At 38.9% G+C, this 19,687-nt stretch overlaps 1 protein-coding gene across 1 annotated transcript in view; it reads left to right on the forward strand.

The window, feature by feature from the left end:
• The first annotated feature begins 1,003 nt into the window (after window positions 1-1,003).
• LOC117323684 overlaps window positions 1,004-19,687 on the forward strand; it is a 35,516-nt gene continuing 16,832 nt past the window's right edge. The window contains 8 exon segments of the mRNA XM_033879061.1: window positions 1,004-1,105; window positions 1,396-1,995; window positions 11,812-14,777; window positions 15,053-15,091; window positions 17,500-17,625; window positions 17,998-18,091; window positions 18,419-18,819; window positions 18,958-19,147. Coding sequence (XP_033734952.1) covers window positions 1,072-1,105; window positions 1,396-1,995; window positions 11,812-14,777; window positions 15,053-15,091; window positions 17,500-17,625; window positions 17,998-18,091; window positions 18,419-18,819; window positions 18,958-19,147 — 4,450 coding nt within the window. The 5' untranslated portion in view covers window positions 1,004-1,071.

A 19,687-nucleotide genomic window follows, 5' to 3' on the forward strand; every position in this document is an offset into this window, starting at 1 on the left:
TCCAGTATCAGAAGTAATATTGACTAGTCAGTGTTGCGGAAACAAAAATGTGACAGCGCCGACAGCCTATACACTGTCTGTCACAAAGATGTGACAGCGCCGACAGCCTATAAACGGTCTGTCACAAAGATGTGACAGCGCCGACAGCCTATAAACGGTCTGTCACAAAGATGTGACAGCCCCGACAATCTATACACTGTCTGACACAAACATGCTACAACACCTGTTACAGCGCCGACGGCCAATACACTGTGCGTGCGTGCGTGCGTGCGTGCGTGCGTGCGACACTCGAGTCGTTCACCGGAAAATGTTTGTTTGTGTTTCGGGGGACTTGAGTTGCTCACCAGAAAGTGTTTGTTTGTGTTTCAGAGAACTTGAGTCGTTCATTAGAAAAAAAATGTTTGTTTGTTTAACCGGGGACTTGAGTCGCCCATTGGAAAATGCTGTTTGTGTAACGGGGGAAAGCATAAACCGGAAATAAGGTTCTGAAACTTATTAGAGTATTAAATGGTATAGTTTAATTCTTAAACAACACACAAAATCACATTCTCAAAAGAAGTACTACAACATCGATAAATACTATACACATGTAACTTACATAAGGAATTACACGATGTTGTGAAATTACACCAGCATGGTTTAGTATTGGTTGGTCCTATGCCTCCTAGTTAAGCAATTGTACTAGGTGAACACTCCTCGTAAGTGTCTGCGTAAGGCAGGTAGATAGTCTCCTTATTGACGTCTCAGGTAAGATAAAAGGGATCACGTCGGAACTTAATTAAATTCGCCTTTTGATTGGCTGTTAATAATTAATGAGACGGCAGTTACAGGTAAAAGAACTCCCAAGATAATTTGTACAAGTAGACCTCGGTCTTAATCAAATCGATCCCAGGTTCTGACATCATCAATTTTTCATGTTATTTATGATAATGCGGGTCTGTTTTTGGTCAATCTGACTTTACCTACGTATATACCCGTTACTTACCTCAGATCGACCAGAAAGGTGGGTAACTCGGCGGCATAGGGACCGTTCAACCTTACCTTCTTGGTACGGTCAAAACGGCAACATTTATGAAAACCATAGTCTTCTTCGCCATTCTTACGGGTAAGGATGTATTTCTTGTTTAGATATTTCATAATTTTATTCTAATGTTGGTTTGCTACTTTGTCACTGTTTCTCCTCTGCATCCGTTTTGAATCAAATATGATTTTGATTTAGTTATAATTCAATCAGAGACTTATATTTTACATGAATATATACGTCCCTGATTCAGTTTACATTTTATGCATATTCTACATGATAGTAGATGAGGGCGCCGCGTATCTGATAAAATATAAAGATGCATTAAAACTGTGGTGCTAAAAAACCCTTTACAATATATATATATATTACAGGAATTGTTTGTGGTATATCCGAAGATGATGTCAAGCTTCAATATTACGAGAACGGAACCTTGACGATATCGGAGACGGACCCCCAGCTGGGCTCGTATGCCCACCTGGGGGTGCACCCTCACTGGTGCCTGGGCAACATCCATGAGTGTACACAGGGGATCACCGTGGACTTTTGGATAAATGCTGCCCCCGTCACCGAGGATTCCCCGGAAATCGTCCTGTTTACTTCCGGTGGAAACTTTTATTTCTCTGACGGGTTGTATCTAATTCAGCGTTTCGGAGACCAGTATGAATTCGGGGTCTCCAAAAAAGAACTTGTCTGGAAAATTAACTTCCGGCTATTCGCGGACACATGGGTCAAAGTGCATGCGGAATGGGATGTAACGAACGGTCTAACACTAGTGGTTGACGGTTCCGAGTGGTTACAGAGCTCACCAAACACCAGAGATTACTTTCCAGGAGCATTCGATAGTTTTGCTGAAATTGTCGTCGGCATCACAAGAGACGCTATGATACTTGATGTAGACGAACTGTTCAAAATACGTCACATTATAATCCACGACCATCGGATCAACTCCACAATCGACGACGACGATTTCGGTAAGTATTTGTTTATTTTACAGATATATTTTTCAATCAAATATTGGCTATCTTCAATTTAACTCGAAGCTCAATGTAGGAAAACTGCATGTATGCAGGATTCTTAACTTCAGCTTTGAATCGTGTAAGCTGCATTACATAACATTTTCACTTGTGAAATATCGAGATAAATCCATTCAGTGAAGCTGTTGTTGGCACTATTTTATTGACTACTGAATTAAACTGACCTGTGTTGGGCGTCCTTTCAAGCATTATGTCTAAACAGTTCCTGTACTTCAAATAACTGAATAGAGTCCGTAATTAGCAGCGTCGTCGTTAAATATAATTATATGGGCACCCTATATAACGGAAACTCTCTATTACGGACATCCTATATTGCGGACACCCTATATTACGGATACCCTCTATAACGGACACCCACTACATTTGTATTACGGACACCCTCTATTCATTTCCACACAGTAAAGGCAGGTAGATAAGGAGGAACACTAGAAGAAATTGTCCGAATAATATGAAGTGAATTTGTTTTTATTCTTACCCTAATGATCTTATTTGTTAACATACATATATGTGGATTTTTCACGATGGTACAAATATCAGTTTTTGATTAAATTTGTTGACTAGAGCAAATTTCAATTTCAATACTTGCGATGATGTTGGAACGATCAACTTGTGCCAAATCCTATTTTGTAATTTTGGTAAATAAAATATGTTTTAAGCTAAAAACCGATGAACCTTTCGAAGTTAGCAAATTATATTCAAAGAACAATGCTAGTCTTGTGACATTACCGGAACGTCAACTAGACGGCGCCATTTTCAAAGGACTGATCTACGCATTTGAGCGCTTTCTCCTGTTACCCGATGATCTCTGTACAAAATGACAATGCCAAGTGAGTATTTTGTCTAAAACTTAACTGAATATTGTGGAAATAAGTGAATATTTATCTTCTCCGCCAGGTAAGCTAACAACAAATGGCTGAAGCGTAAAGTTCGTATCGAACGTTGGCCACGTTACTACTAAATCTGTGTCAATATCCGCTGTGCTTGACAACCAAAGTTAATCCGAAACGGAAATCGTGGATTTTGATTATATCAATTAATTGAAAACATGAAATGTATTTAACAAAAATACTCAGTTGTTTCTTTTGAATTTGTTAACAATACTGGTGCCTTTACGTAAATTCACTGGAACTATATCATCTTAGCAACCACGGCTGCCGTAGTTACCAACGTCGCAGCACATCTCGATTTTTATTTTGTTTGTACAGCATTTCAACGATTTGTTTGATGTAAATATATAAATTGGACGGTGTTTTAATTGCAATTACGGTGCTATATAGAATATGTCTGTATCCCATTGCGTTTTCATCGACTCCTCACCCATGAATACCTGTTTTCCTTGACTCCTCGACCATGACTCCATGTTTTCCTTGTCACTTCACCAATGACAACCTGTTTTCCTTGACTCCTCACCCATGGCAACATGTTTTCCTTGACTCCTCACCCATGACTACATGCTTTCCTTGACTCCTCACCTATGGCAACATGTTTTCCTTGACTCCTCACCCATGACTACATGTTTTCCTTGACTCCTCACCCATGACTACCTGTTTTCCTTGACTCCTCACCCATGGCAACATGTTTTCCTTGACTCCTCACCCATAACTACATGTTTTCCTTGACTCCTCACCCATGACTACATGCTTTCCTTCACTCGATATTCGTGACTACATATTAATGTGATGATATTGACCCTACTGTGACTACTAGTTGGTGTGACGATTTTTGACCGACCATCCGTGACTACCCGATTTTGTGTCTTTGATGCCTAGCCCGTGACTACCTGTTGACTCTGGCCTCTAATCTGTTACTGCATGATGATTTTGACACTTTTGACCCCTAATCCATAACTACTTGATGACTTTGACGACTTTTGACCTCTAACCCGTGACAACCTGTTGATCATGACTTCTAACCGGTAGCTACCTGATAATTTTGACGACTTTTGACCTCCAACCCGTGACTTCCTCTTGGTTTTTGACTCCTAACACGTGACTACCTGATGACTTTGACGAGTTTTGACCCCTAACACGTGACTACATGTAATGGTATACAGTTGGTGGATACTTGGGGTCTCGGTCTGGTGGGACAATGTTCCCTCAAAATTACCAGGTCTAAAACCCACCTGTTTTAGCCAGATCGAACGACTCTGGCCTGTGTAATTATGCCAAATTTTATTTATCGAGTTTTGGCTGCCAGCCCGAGCCTCCAATGGCTAAAGCGAGGTTGTTATAGATAATTCAGTCGTCTTACGTCAGTACCTTAGTGGACCAAAGTCTTCAGCATAAAATCGATGAAGACCATAAAACACGGGCGTGTAAACAAGGCCTCCATCATGTGCCGTACTCCAATAAAATACACCTCCGGCTATCACTTTGATCTGTCTATCAATATTTCACGGATCTAGCTTATTCCGTCCAATAACAGGTCGGCGGTGATCGACCGGAAAGATGTCCTAACCTTAATAGTTTTCACAAATACGTCTTCAATAGCCAACAAACACAGTTAACACAAACAAGTCTTCAATCGTCACACAAACAAAGTTTTTTACACAGACACGTCTTCAATAGCCAACAAACACAGTTAACACAAACAAGTCTTCAATCGTCACACAAACAAAGTTTTTTACACAGACACGTCTTCAATAGTCACACAAACACAGTTAACACAGACAACTCTTCAATCGACACACAGACACAGTTTACAGACAAGTCTTCAATAGTCACACAAACACAGTTTATACAGACAAGTCTTCAATCGTCACACAAACACAGTTAACACAGACAAGTCTTCAATAGTCACACAAACACAGTTAACACAGACAAGTCTTCAATAGTCACACAAACAGTTAACACAGACACGTCTTCAATAGTCACACAAACACAGTTTTTTTTACACAGACAAGTCTTCAATAGTCACACAAACACAGTTAACACAGACAAGTCTTCAATAGTCACACAAACACAGTTAACACAGACAAGTCTTCAATAGTCACACAAACACAGCTTACACAGACAAGTCTTCAATAGTCACACAAACACAGTTAACACAGACACGTCTTCAATAGTCACACAAACACAGCTTACACAGACACGTCTTCAATTGTCACACAAACACAGTTAACACAGACACGTCTTCAATAGTCACACAAACACAGTTAACACAGACACGTCTTCAATTGTCACACAAACACAGTTAACACAGACAAGTCTTCAATAGTCACACAAACACAGTTTACACAGACAAGTCTTCAATAGTCACACAAACACAGTTAACACAGACAAGTCTTCAATAGTCACACAAACACAGTTTATACAGACAAGTCTACAATCGTCACACAAACACAGTTTACACAGACAAGTCTTCAATAGTCACACAAACACAGATAACACAGACAAGTCTTCAATAGTCACACAGACACAGTTAACACAGACAAGTCTTTAATAGTCACACAGACACAGTTAACACAGACAAGTCTTCAATAGTCACACAAACACACTTAACACAGACACGTCTTCAATAGTCACACAAACACAGTTTACACAGACACGTCTTCAATAGTCACACAAACACAGTTAACACAGACAAGTCTTCAATAGTCACACAAACACAGTTAACACAGACAAGTCTTCAATAGTCACACAAACACAGTTTACACAGACAAGTCTTCAATAGTCACACAAACACAGTTTACACAGACAAGTCTTCAATAGTCACACAACACAGTTTACACAGACAAGTCTTCAATAGTCACACAAACACAGTTTACACAGACAAGTCTTCAATAGTCACACAAACAGTTTACACAGACAAGTCTTCAATAGTCACACAAACACAGTTTACACAGACAAGTCTTCAATAGTCACACAAACACAGTTACACAGACAAGTCTTCAATAGTCACACAAACACAGTTTACACAGACAAGTCTTCAATAGTCACACAAACACAGTTTATACAGACAAGTCTTCAATAGTCACACAAACACAGTTTACACAGACAAGTCTTCAATAGTCACACAAACACAGTTTATACAGACAAGTCTTCAATAGTCACACAAACACAGTTTACACAGACAAGTCTTCAATAGTCACACAAACACAGTTTACACAGACAAGTCTTCAATAGTCACACAAACACAGTTAACACAGACAAGTCTTCAATAGTCACACAAACACAGTTAACACAGACACGTCTTCAATAGTCACACAAACACAGTTTATACAGACAAGTCTTCAATAGTCACACAAACAGTTTATACAGACAAGTCTTCAATAGTCACACAAACACAGTTTACACAGACAAGTCTTCAATAGTCACACAAACACAGTTTACACAGACAAGTCTTCAATAGTCACACAAACAGTTACACAGACAAGTCTTCAATAGTCACACAAACAGTTAACACAGACAAGTCTTCAATAGTCACACAAACACAGTTAACACAGACAAGTCTTCAATAGTCACACAAACACAGTTAACACCGACACGTCTTCAATAGTCACACAAACACAGTTAACACAGACAAGTCTTCAATAGTCACACAAACACAGTTTACACAGACACGTCTTCAATAGTCACACAAACACAGTTTATACAGACAAGTCTTCAATAGTCACACAAACAGTTTATACAGACAAGTCTTCAATAGTCACACAAACACAGTTAACACAGACAAGTCTTCAATAGTCACACAAACAGTTTATACAGACAAGTCTTCAATAGTCACACAAACACAGTTTACACAGACAAGTCTTCAATAGTCACACAAACAGTTTACACAGACAAGTCTTCAATAGTCACACAAACAGTTAACACAGACAAGTCTTCAATAGTCACACAAACAGTTAACACAGACAAGTCTTCAATAGTCACACAACACAGTTAACACAGACAAGTCTTCAATAGTCACACAAACACAGTTTACACAGACAAGTCTTCAATAGTCACACAAACACAGTTAACACAGACAAGTCTTCAATAGTCACACAAACACAGTTTACACAGACAAGTCTTCAATAGTCACACAAACAGTTTACACAGACAAGTCTTCAATAGTCACACAAACACAGTTTACACAGACAAGTCTTCAATAGTCACACAAACACAGTTAACACAGACAAGTCTTCAATAGTCACACAAACACAGTTAACACAGACAAGTCTTCAATAGTCACACAAACACAGTTAACACAGACAAGTCTTCAATAGTCACACAAACACAGTTAACACAGACAAGTCTTCAATAGTCACACAAACACAGTTAACACAGACAAGTCTTCAATAGTCACACAAACACAGTTTACACAGACAAGTCTTCAATAGTCACATAAACACAGTTTACACAGACAAGTCTTCAATAGTCACACAAACACAGTTAACACAGACAAGTCTTCAATAGTCACACAAACACAGTTAACACAGACAAGTCTTCAATAGTCACACAATCAGTTAACACAGACAAGTCTTCAATAGTCACACAAACACAGTTTACACAGACAAGTCTTCAATAGTCACACAGACACAGTTTATACAGACAAGTCTTCAATAGTCACACAAACACAGTTTATACAGACAAGTCTTCAATAGTCACACACACACAGTTTATACAGACAAGTCTTCAATAGTCACACAAACACAGTTTATACCGACAAGTCTTCAATAGTCACACAAACAGTTAACACAGACAAGTCTTCAATAGTCACACAAACACAGTTTACACCTACAAGTCTTCAATAGTCACACAAACACAGTTTACACAGACAAGTCACACAAACATATCGCGAACACAAAAATGAAAAGAAAAATCCATTTTGCAACACTTGTGTCCCGTGTCTGAAAATGGATAAAGATATTTCATGTAAACACAATGAGATACGCCGTGAAATGCACTCAAGTCAGTCTCGAAATTTTTTGTTGAAATAAATGTTGTTTTGAATGACATTACTATAAACAATAATAGCATACCTATCATGTCAAAGGAAGGACCGATAATCGAACTTGACAGTGATTAATCCCATATTTAGCTATGACATTCGACTTCGTGGTGTCGTATTTAACATTGATTAATCCCATATTTGTATGACATTCTACTTCGCGGTGTCGTATTTGAATATTTATACGGAGTCATTTAAACAAGTGTTTTATTGATAAAGAAATAATAATGATTTTCAAACTAATTTTCATTTCGTAAAACATATAAGTCGTTCATCTTAAATAGATTTAAAAAAAAAAACTTTCCTTCACTACAAACTATGTTTTGTCGCGCAGTGATTCTTTTCACATACTTGAGCAATATGTTGAGAGAATTTGAAGTCGGTAAAATTGCATTGGTAAATATAGAAAATATGGTATAAACGTATTCCCCAACGAGTGACGGTAAAACTAATGTCTTCTCTATTTGAAAATGAACTAACTCGAGTTTTATAAACAAAAAATATCAGCCGTCACTTGTTGGGGAACCTCTATGTATCGCTTGTTCCGATTTGTCAGTTTGGACAAACTTGCAAATCGCCACATCAAACACATTATTTTCGAAAATGACTAATTCTACAAATTAACACAAGTATAACGAATTTGTTTAATTTCAAGAGTTAACTTATTTCAAGTTCATTTTAGAAGCAATGAAGATCATACAGCAATTTCATGAAACCTGGATGTTTGGCTAAAACACACATACAAAATAAACTAGATTTGATCAAGATCAAAACACGGGATTTCCAACAAGAAAATGATCGCAGACATGTTCTCGTTCTGAAGAACGCTTTTGTACGTTTTACCTACGATTTCTCTTCGTTTTCTCTTCGCTTCCCTTCTTTAACCAATCTTTAAAATAACGTTTTCTTTCATATACGATGAAAATAAACCGTTTTAAAAGAATTTGAATTTTTCGATTTTGTATCAACAGACCTCCGTGAATCGTGTATCTCGTACCTTGTATCGTGTTTACTGTACTGTGAATTGTGTATCTCGTACCTTGTATCGTGTTTACTGTACTGTTAATTGTGTATCCCGTACCTTGTATCGTGTTTACTGTATTGTGAATCCAGTTCCATGTATCATGTATCCCGTATTGTATTATGTATCCAGTAACATGTATCGTCTATCCCGTACCGTGTATCCTGTAGTGTGTATACCGTACATTGTACCTTATATCGTGTTTACTGAACAGTGAATCGTGTATCTCGTACCTTGTATCGTGTTAACTGTACTATGAATTGTGTATCTCGTACCTTGTATCGTGTTTACTGTACTGTGAATCGTGTATCCCGTACCTTGTATCGTGTTTACTGTACTGTGAATTGTGTATCTCGTACCTTGTATCGTGTTTACTGAACAGTGAATCGTGTATCTCGTACCTTGTATCGTGTTTAATGAACAGTGAATCGCGTATCTCGTACCTTGTATCGTGCTTACTGTACTGTGAATTATATATCTCGTACCGTGTTTACTGTATTGTGAATCCTGTTCCATGTATCGTGTATCCAGTACCATTTATCGTCTTTCCCGTATCGTGTATTCCATAGCGTGTATACCGTATCTGGTATCGTGTTTATTGTACCCTGTATCTCGTACCTTGTATCGTGTTTACTGAACCGTGAATCGTGTATCTCGTACCTTGTATCGTGATCGTGTTTGTCATACCGTGTATCGTGTTTACTGAACCGTATATAGCGTGTATCCTGTACAACGTAGCGTGAATCCCGTCACGTGTATTGTGCATACTATACCATGTATCTCGTACCAAGTACCGTGTATCTCGTATCAAGTATCGTGTATAACGTACAGTGTATCATGTATCTAGTACCATGTATCATGCATACCGTACCGTGTATCTCGTACCCAGTACCTTGTATCTCGTACCAAGTATTGTGTATACTGTTTCGTGTTTCGTGTGTACTGTACCTTAAATAGTATAGCCCACACCATGCATAGTGTTTACTGTATCGTATGTCGTGTATCCCGTAAAAATATCGTGAATCCTGTACCGTGTATCGTGTATACAATACCGTTATCTTCGGATTTTTTTGCTTGTTTTTTTTATGATTTGACCTTGAAACGTTGCAAATATCTTTATAGGAGCATTTTCTTCTATAGATGATAAAAATAAACAGATTTTAAAAGAATTTGAAATTTTTGATTTTTTGTCATTTGACCTCGGTGACCTTGAACGAAGGTCAAGGTCAATGAAAAGTAAAAGAATTTGTAGGCATTCGTACATGCTATCACTGTGCCAAATATCATATCTGTGTATGTAAAGATATTTGAGCAAAGGGTAATTAAGTGCATTTTTGGGACAAATTGAATTTTGGCGGGAAAACAAACATTTTTTAAAGTGCTATTTCTACGTCATTTTTTATCATAAAACCATAGGACCATAAAACTTGTACCGTTCGTCTTCATTAAACATGCACTTTAAAATGAACTTAAACAATTAACTCAATTTTGTTTTTGAATTTTTGACCTTGATTTGACCTCATGCTTAGACCTTGACCTTGACATATTTTCTGATAACATGTTACGGAGAAACGTTAGCCCTGACCATAACCTACAAGATGAACCGATTGTGCAAGAAAAAACACGAACTAACAAAGAGCTCGAGTTAAAAGATTTTTTTTAAATTTTAGTTTTTGGGATTTTTTGACCTTGAATGAAGGTCAAGGTCAATGATAAGTAATAATTTTTATAGCCATTCTTATATGCTATTGTTGTGCCAAAATTCAAGTCTGTAGGTGTATAGATGACGGAGAAGAAGCATTTTAAGTGCATTTTTGCCTGATTTTTGAATTTTGGCGGGGAAAACTTTGAAATTTTCAAAGTGCCATATCTCCGTCATTTTTTATCCGATTATCAAAAAAATTGCACACTTCGTCTCAGTGGTTCATGCTTTTTCAAACGAGATGAAAAAATTATTTAGTTTCAGAAATTATTTTCCCGACATTTTGTTTACCCCATAGCGAGGTCGTGACCTTGACATATTCTCTGATAACATGGCATGGGTAAAAGTTAGCGCCGACCATGATCTACACAACGCACTAGGTGTCCATGGAATCGAACAAACTTTCATGAAGTTATGGTCGTTCTAAAATCGTTTTAAAAAAATCTATTACGATCACCAAAATGTTAAGGTGAACTTCAGCTCCCATGTTTCTGTCATGTTCTTAAATATGAACGTTCTATCTGTTTTCGTTTTTAAATTAAAGTGTTTACAAGATGAGGTGTTAAGAATAATAATAATAAGAAAAAACATCACGAAAACAATAGGGATTTCCATCCGAAATGGAAATCCCTAATAACGAAACCTGGAGGTTTAGCTAAAACACACACATACACAATAAATAACGAATCCTGGAGGTTTAGCTAAACACACACATGCACACACCGTATCATGTAACACACGTCTGTGGCTATCCTCTAGTATAACTATACGCGTATTTAGTACCAGTTGTGGTTTTTGAGAACCAGTTCTCAGTTCCATCAATATTCCTTAACTTAAGAGATTCCTTGGCTAAAACTTTCCCATAGGAAATAATCATTACAGAATATAATGAAATTTCCTTAACTTACATTGTAGTTACACAGCATCACTGAAACCGGGGTCCTACGAAGTCTACTTTCCATTCCTAATTATCCACTCTATACCGAGTTTCAGTTAGACATACTTTTTGAGTACCGGATCTAACACTAGACTTTGACTGGGATACTGCATGTTGATGATGCCGCCGCGCATGATGACGTTTGATATTTTGTGTTTTCAGTTCAGACTTTGGCCTACCCCGGCTGTGTACCAGCAGCAGCAGACATTGGGAACTTCATTCCTGTTGATTTGTCAGAAGAGGAACACCCGGTAGAGACCTGCCGTTTTGTGTGTAATAACGCTATGGCACTGATAAAGAACGGTTCGATGTGCTCCTGCGCAAACCGCGAGATACTAACTCAAATTGATACCAGGAATGGCTCGTGTGACAGTGAATCCGTGTGGCAGGTTTTTAGCGCTTCCGGTGTGAATGGAGACAATCCGTACTCCATGACAGTGAGTGTGAGAATGTTACAGACACGAGATTACGTTAAACCGATGGAGACCGTGGTTATTGAGATACAACCTAACCACATAGCAGAGACCAGTTACGAAGTGGATTGTGGGGATGGCGTCAGTTTTACGACAGACATGACCTCAGTAAACTACTACTGGATGTCCGAAGGAGTACATACCATCACAGTCCGCTCGCACGTCGGTATTTTATCCTTCGATTCTCACCTCAGTTTTGAGGTACGAGACGTTGATGAAAACACGGCTCCGGAAATGATAGTACTATTCGGCTCCCATGACGAGACAAGCCAATATCACGGCTCTTTTGACTTGTTTCTAACCGACAACGCCAACACTTCAAAATGTGACGTAGACTTCAGTGATGATAATCGATTGAGATATGACATCACACACCAATATTTTTACCACCAAAGTTTCGAACACCTGTTTAACACTTTCGGGCAGTACATAGTATCTGCCCACTGTAAGAACGGATACGGGTTCGATTCCAGTTCTTTGATGTTCCTTTCAAAACGGTTTGACATACCGTTCTCATATAAAGTACTAGGCGATTCGTTTGATGTACCGCTGACTGGCGGACAAGCATTCGTCACTGACATCGGAGTCCTTCGTAACTATGATATTCCCATAGATGTACGCAAGACAGATAAGAATATAACGGTACCTGCATCGCTCCTTAAACCATTTGAAAACATAATTTCGTTAGAGCTAAATGGTGAAATATTTCACGAGTCAATCCTATTTATGGAAAATGTTCCAACAAATGCCTCTATACTGCCGGACTACAGAGAAGGAGCTTGGAACCTTACGACAAACATTTCCGTTGTCGTGCCCCCGGGTAATAACATGTTCGTCACTTGCACGTTCGGTCTAGGAGAAGAAGTATCCTTCTACGTTTACGAAGCGACAGAACCGGTCACATTTCCATTCGAGGTCGAGTACGAGAACCTTGGTTACTATCCCATACACGCCATCGTGTCCAACGACCACGGGAAAACGGAAGTTGAGGACTTGATATCGGTAGAAGTCCAGATCGTGTCCATCTCCTTGACGGTCAGTAATATCACTAACAAAGACAATCCCGTTGTCCTCGGGATTGACCTTAACGACGGCTTTGACGGTCCGGACAAGGTCACCTTCGAGATCGACCACGACGACGGAAACACTCTACAGTATAAGTACAGGAGTTCGTCCAGGTATTTCACCCAGTATAACAACAGCTACGTATATAAGGACTGGGGTATATACACAATATGTGTGTCCGCCTCTAACGCCATCAGTCGAGTAATGGACTGTATTCTGGTCCAGGTTGGCCAGAATATTACCTACATGGACCTACAGACAACAACTATCGGCCGAGTGAAAACCAATCAGTACGCAGAAATCAACATCACGGTTCTTACCGGAAGTGACATAACATATCACGTAGATTTTGGGGATGAACATCCGTTCACATTCAATGGCCGTGACATAATATTAACGGAAGAAACCGAATCGACCCAGATATCAAGGCGAAAGCGACAAACTGGTGAAATGCAGATAGACTCGATTGACAACAGTAGTGTAAGCATAACAACAGTATTACCAAACGTCAACAACAGTGGTACCAATGATGATGACGTGTCCAGACCGAGGTCTGTCGCTGTAAGAGGGTGCGATTGTGTCGTCACCGTGCGACACTTTTACTCGGCTGTCGGCTACTACGAGGTAAAATCCAACATATCCAACGTTTTCTCCTCTGCCAGCGCTGTTCTCTGTCCCTACATCATCGTGGACGACAGTGACGACACAATGTGTGGCGACACTGTCATAGAGATGCCTGGTTATCATACGTCACTTGACAATCCGTATGTCCATATTAGGTCAACACAAATCGATATCGACGTGCAGGCTCAGACACCCAACTGTGGTGGTAATGGGTTTGAGTATACGTGGAAGGCTGTCAATATTATCAATGGTCTAGAAGAACCATATACCGACTTATGTACACTCGAACAACAAAACAATGTTTTCAGCATTCCGCCTGTTTCCCTTCACTTTGGACTGTACAAGCTGGTAACAACTGTGTCTCCAATCGGATACAAACGTAAAGCCAGTAATAAGGTAATCTATATCCAGATCGTACCATCAGATCCGATTGCGACCTTCACAGGAGACACCATAGAGACGTTTTTCTCGAACGGTATACTCACATTAGATTTCAAGGGATCGCATGACCCTGATCTTACATCAAAAAGGAGACAAGGAGTGGAATTTGACCTAATTTGTTTCCAGAAAGAGGCTTACGATGCAGTTGGCGCCTCGACAATAGATACTTTCCTAGAGAGCAACACAACTCAACTGCTGATCGAGGACGTCATTTATGAATCGGAGACGATGAATCCTTTGAGAATTTATCAGTATGAGAACTGTATGACGGACCTGGATGATTTTATTGACAGAATTATTATTTCCAACGGCGTGGTGACGACTTCCACCTCGTACTTTGTTGCCACGGAAACCGTTTTTTCGCTAATAGCATCTAAGGAAGGTCGCTTCAGTACCACGAGTAAACTGATACGTATGGAATATGACAACTTTGAGGAACAGATGAATATGCTGGCAAACGCGGCTAACCTGAAGGATACTGGAAAAGCTCTTGATATTGTCAACAAGATCGGAACAGGCGGCTCGGTAAGTGTCTAGATAGGTGTTGTAAATCTGGAAGGTTAAAGATGGGGCAAGATGGCAGAATAAACGGTATTTATTCATAATGCTAACTAATTACACCAAGATGAACATTTTAAAATGCGGATATCAACAATTATTTATCCCTGTGAAAAGCAACTTATTTGCCGACAGTATTTCCAGACCTTGACGATATTAGATGAATGTACATGATAATAAACAGTGTGTAACTGGCATGTGTTACTGTGTCCGGTCACTAATAAACGTGTTTTGTATTATAGAGAGGAAACGATTCAGAAGCACAAGAACAACAAGATCAGGTAAGTACGGATGACCTCAGGTGTTCGATATCAGGTAAGTACGGATGACCTCGGTTTTTTTTTTTTTTTTTTTTTTTTTTCAATTCAATTCAAGTTTATTCCTTAGGCCTTTCAGCCCATAAGAGAAAAATACAACACGTGTATAGATATAAATGCATACAAGTACGTACAATTAGATGAATATATGACAGACGGAGAGTGATTATAATAATAATGGTATTTTCAGGACAATTCAGACATATTGTATATGGAAAATAAGTTACAAACTTTAATAATATACAATCAACCTTTTAGTTTTTCTGCCCTTTTCCTGAAAGCTAACTGAATAAATTTTCCAATTTTATTCAGTTCTTTTACATTATTAACGCTTAACAATTTAATCAATTTAAAAACACCTGGTTTTGTATAATAATACTTCTTAATATATTTTGCACGAATTTCTGCATAAAATGGACACTGTTGTAAAAAATAAAATTCGTCTTCAATATCTTCTAAATGGCAACAAGAACATAATCTATTTAACCTTGGTATATTTCGTTTTCTGCCATATTCTATATTTAAATTATGTGTAGAAAGTCTTATTCTTGAAATACCTTTAGTAAGTACGAATGACCTCTGGTGTTCGATATCAGGTAAGTACAGATGACCTCTGGTGTTCGATATCAGGTAAGTACAGATGACCTCGGGTGTTCGATATCAGGTAAGTACAGATGACCTCGGGTGTTCGATATCAGATAAGTACAGATGACCTCGGGTGTTCAATATCAGGTAAGTACGGATGACCTCAGGTGTTCGATATCAGGTAGGTACGGACGATCTCAGGTGTTCGATATCAGGTAAGTACGGATGACCTCGGGTGTTCGATATCAGATAAGTACGGATGACCTCAGGTGTTCAATATCAGGTAAGTACGGATGACCTCAGGTGTTCGATATCAGGTAAGTACGGATGACCTCAGGTGTTCGATATCAGATAAGTACGGATGACCTCAGGTGTTCAATATCAGGTAAGTACGGATGACCTCGGGTGTTCGTTATCAAGTAAGTACGGATGACCTCGGGTGTTCAATATCAGGTAAGTACGGATGACCTCGGGTGTTCAATATCAGGTAAGTACGGATGACCTCTGGTGTTCGATATCAGGTAAGTACGGATGACCTCAGGTGTTCGATATCAGTTAAGTACAGATGACCTATGGTGTTCGATATCAGGTAAGTACGGATGACCTCAGGTGTTCGATATCAGGTAAGTACGGATGACCTCAGGTGTTCGATATCAGGTAAGTATGGATGACCTCAGGTGTTCGATATCAGGTAAGTACGGATGACCTCAGGTGTTCGATATCAGGTAAGTATGGATGACCTCAGGTTTTCGATATCAGGTAAGTACGGATGACTTCAGGTGTTCGATATCAGGTAAGTACGGATGACCTTAGGTGTTCGATATCAGGTAAGTACGGATGACCTCAGGTGTTCGATATCAGGTAAGTATGGATGTAACATGACGCTCTTTGATATTTTTACAACCACCGATATGTCCCAATCAGAGTAACTGAGACTGAAGTTGTCCTCCCGTTCTTTATCAATATTGTAAAAGGGTTGATTTAGGTTGTTCATGTAGGTATTTTAAAAATCTATCTCTGTCACTCAGCTGACGAATTATCACGCCGGAAGTCCCGGGTTCAAGACAGGTCTGGGTTGTTAGATTTTCCCTCCTGAATTACATTTGGCGCCAAACTAGATATGCCCGCAAAATGTGGTATAGGGTATCTCGTGTGTCTTCGGATCGAAGGAGGCAGGGAGGTCGAGGAAATGGACTGAACGCCCTGACAGCTTAAGTGGTTAGAGCGTATGTCTAGATAAAGAGTGGATAAGTAATATTACGAATGAATTCGCGTTGCTAGGGCTCGAATATATGTTTGACACTTTCTTTCCTGTCAGCTTCGCTTTCCAAATAATAAAACAGAGATTAATTAATATTACCAAACAAAATCTACTAGCAAAAGTATCTGTCTCCCCAAAAGGTTTATTATACCAACATTTGATAGATAATGAATGTGTCCTCAACCTATTGAGGTAAAATACAAACATTCTACATCCTACGTAGAAACAGAATGTGCAACAAATGTAACTTAAGAGACGTAGAAGACGAATTACATTATGAAGTGTCCTTTTTATTATATGATTTAAGGCTAAGATTTAGCAAAAAAATACTATTACAAATGACCATCTGTTTTCAAGTTAATTCAGCTTCTAAGTATTCATAATATAAAAGAATCTTCTAATTTAGGTACATTGTAACTATCTATATCTAGCATACAAAAGGCGTAATTGAGAACTTCATTGTTCTTTTAGTTGAATGCATTGTGTTATCATTAGTCCTTTGTATGATTGGTAGATTTTGTTATAGTTGAAGGAGTTGGCGTTAACCGTGGTAGCCGCTGTGACTAATTACGCCACCAATACTGACCAGGTGAACCGAGTGGTCAGCACCTGTTCCATGTTCACGGCCGAGAAGTCGACGGACAAAGCCCGGGTACGCATCGCCATTTCGTAGAACATGAATTATTGGTTTGAGAATCAGGAGTTATATAGGAGGATAGAGATACATAATGTGGAACCTATATATTTATGTTATATATGTATATATATATGGCACCATGAGTGATTTACTTACTTTCGTATACTTAGGGGCTCATACCATTAGGATGTTGAGTAATAGAGTCTATTTCTTATGAATTCTATCAATGATGATATTTTGAATTATATTTCCAAAGCAGATTGTTAGCATGAGTTATTTTTTTTTCTAAAAATAAAACAGAATTAAATGATAATCTCTGTCTAATCCTGTGTTACAAGAAATAAAGCAGAATTTAATGATAATCTCTGTCTAATCCTGTGTTACAAGGAAAAGGCCGCTGGCGCCATCAACAATACCGGGGATCTGATGAAATCCAGGTTTGCTAATCAGGACAATACAGCGCTGGAGTCCACTCTTGGAGGTATACGTTTACGGTCATATTTATATAGGTATTGACGTTGGGTACAATGAGGATACTCGTATATCCATTAAATATCAATAAACACCACGTATCCTCTACTATGATGTATATATATATGTATATGAAAACAAGTTACGGAATAACACAAAGTTGTTTGATGAGAAAATGGTTAATATTCAATTTAGTTAATAATAAAAGCGACATACTCATGAATGTTTGATAAAAAAATATACACCGAACTGATTTTTACCTTTGTTTTAAAATGAAAAAAAAAAATGACGAAAAGTCCATTGTTTAATTGTTGAATTATAATTTTGTTTTATTCAGACCAAGTTACGACATTAAGTAACGTTGCACCTAGCGGCGAAGCAGAAAAGAAAGAGGAGAAAAAAACGCAGCGTTGTAAACGTCGAGCTAACCCTGACGCTCCAGAGGAAGATGTCGAATCTGCGAATAAATACGAGGCTTTGGTAAAGGAAAAGAACCTTATGACGAATGCCATTCTGCGAGATCTGTACGACTTCCTGTTTCATCACTATGCAGAGTTCCGGACAGCAGTACGGCACAGGATCGACAATATAAAACTTCCAAAAGCTGTCCTGAAGGAGGATCCGGCAAAACTTTTCCTTCGGCTCGGGTTAGAGTGGGACCCCTTCGATATTCAAAATGTCATTCTGGATCCCTGCGAGATCGAATTAGATTTGTCTATTGCGCGCACAAAGGAGGCGGTAAGTAAATTATCATCTGATTTAATGTGAACAGCGAATCACGAATCACACACTTACCGTTTTTCGTTTCTGAATAATTCTAACGGCAACATAAATGATGCACAATTGAAATGATGAGACTGTTTGATATACTTCCAGGACAAGATGGTACAATCCGGAAGTGCAGGAGCAGTTTCTTCAATGTCTGGCCTTGTTCTGAAAAATTTCGAAAAGGAGCGTTGTCGGCGACGACGTCGACGTAGGAGTGGGGCCAGTACGCTTGAAGACGAGGCCCCTCTGGCAATGAAGGTTACCTCCCCTGGGATATCTCTCAACATTGAGATGGGAGGTAAATCAACATGTCCTATATCGTGTCATAGCGAGATGTCACATGGCAATTTATTTTGTTATCACCACGGTATACCGTCCGAGCCCTCTTCATCTACACATGGTGCTAGTTGATGATTGTTATTGCCGTGCATGGCCTCAACTGATTCAACAAGTCATAGACATAAAATGATAATGCGACCCTGATACATTTTCAACGTTTACTTAAGTCAAAGCAGATCTGAATCAAGCAAACAAAAACACCGCCATTCGTTGTAAAAAATATATAGGAAGTAAGATCACGATTCACTCATTTAGATTTGCGTCGGTTCCGTGGCAACTACTAACAACAATCACCAAAGTAACCGACCACTATACCACCACCACTACATAACCACAACAAACTACCACAACCATTACTAAACACTTCCAAAACAGAACACAATCATGATCACCCCTACCATCACAATCACTACCACACACATCACACACTACCACACATCACCACAAACCACCACACATCACACACCATCACCACAAACCACCACACATCACACACCAC

The sequence above is a fragment of the Pecten maximus genome, chromosome 1 (assembly GCF_902652985.1).
Source record: "Pecten maximus chromosome 1, xPecMax1.1, whole genome shotgun sequence".
Lineage (NCBI taxonomy): Eukaryota > Metazoa > Mollusca > Bivalvia > Pectinida > Pectinidae > Pecten > Pecten maximus.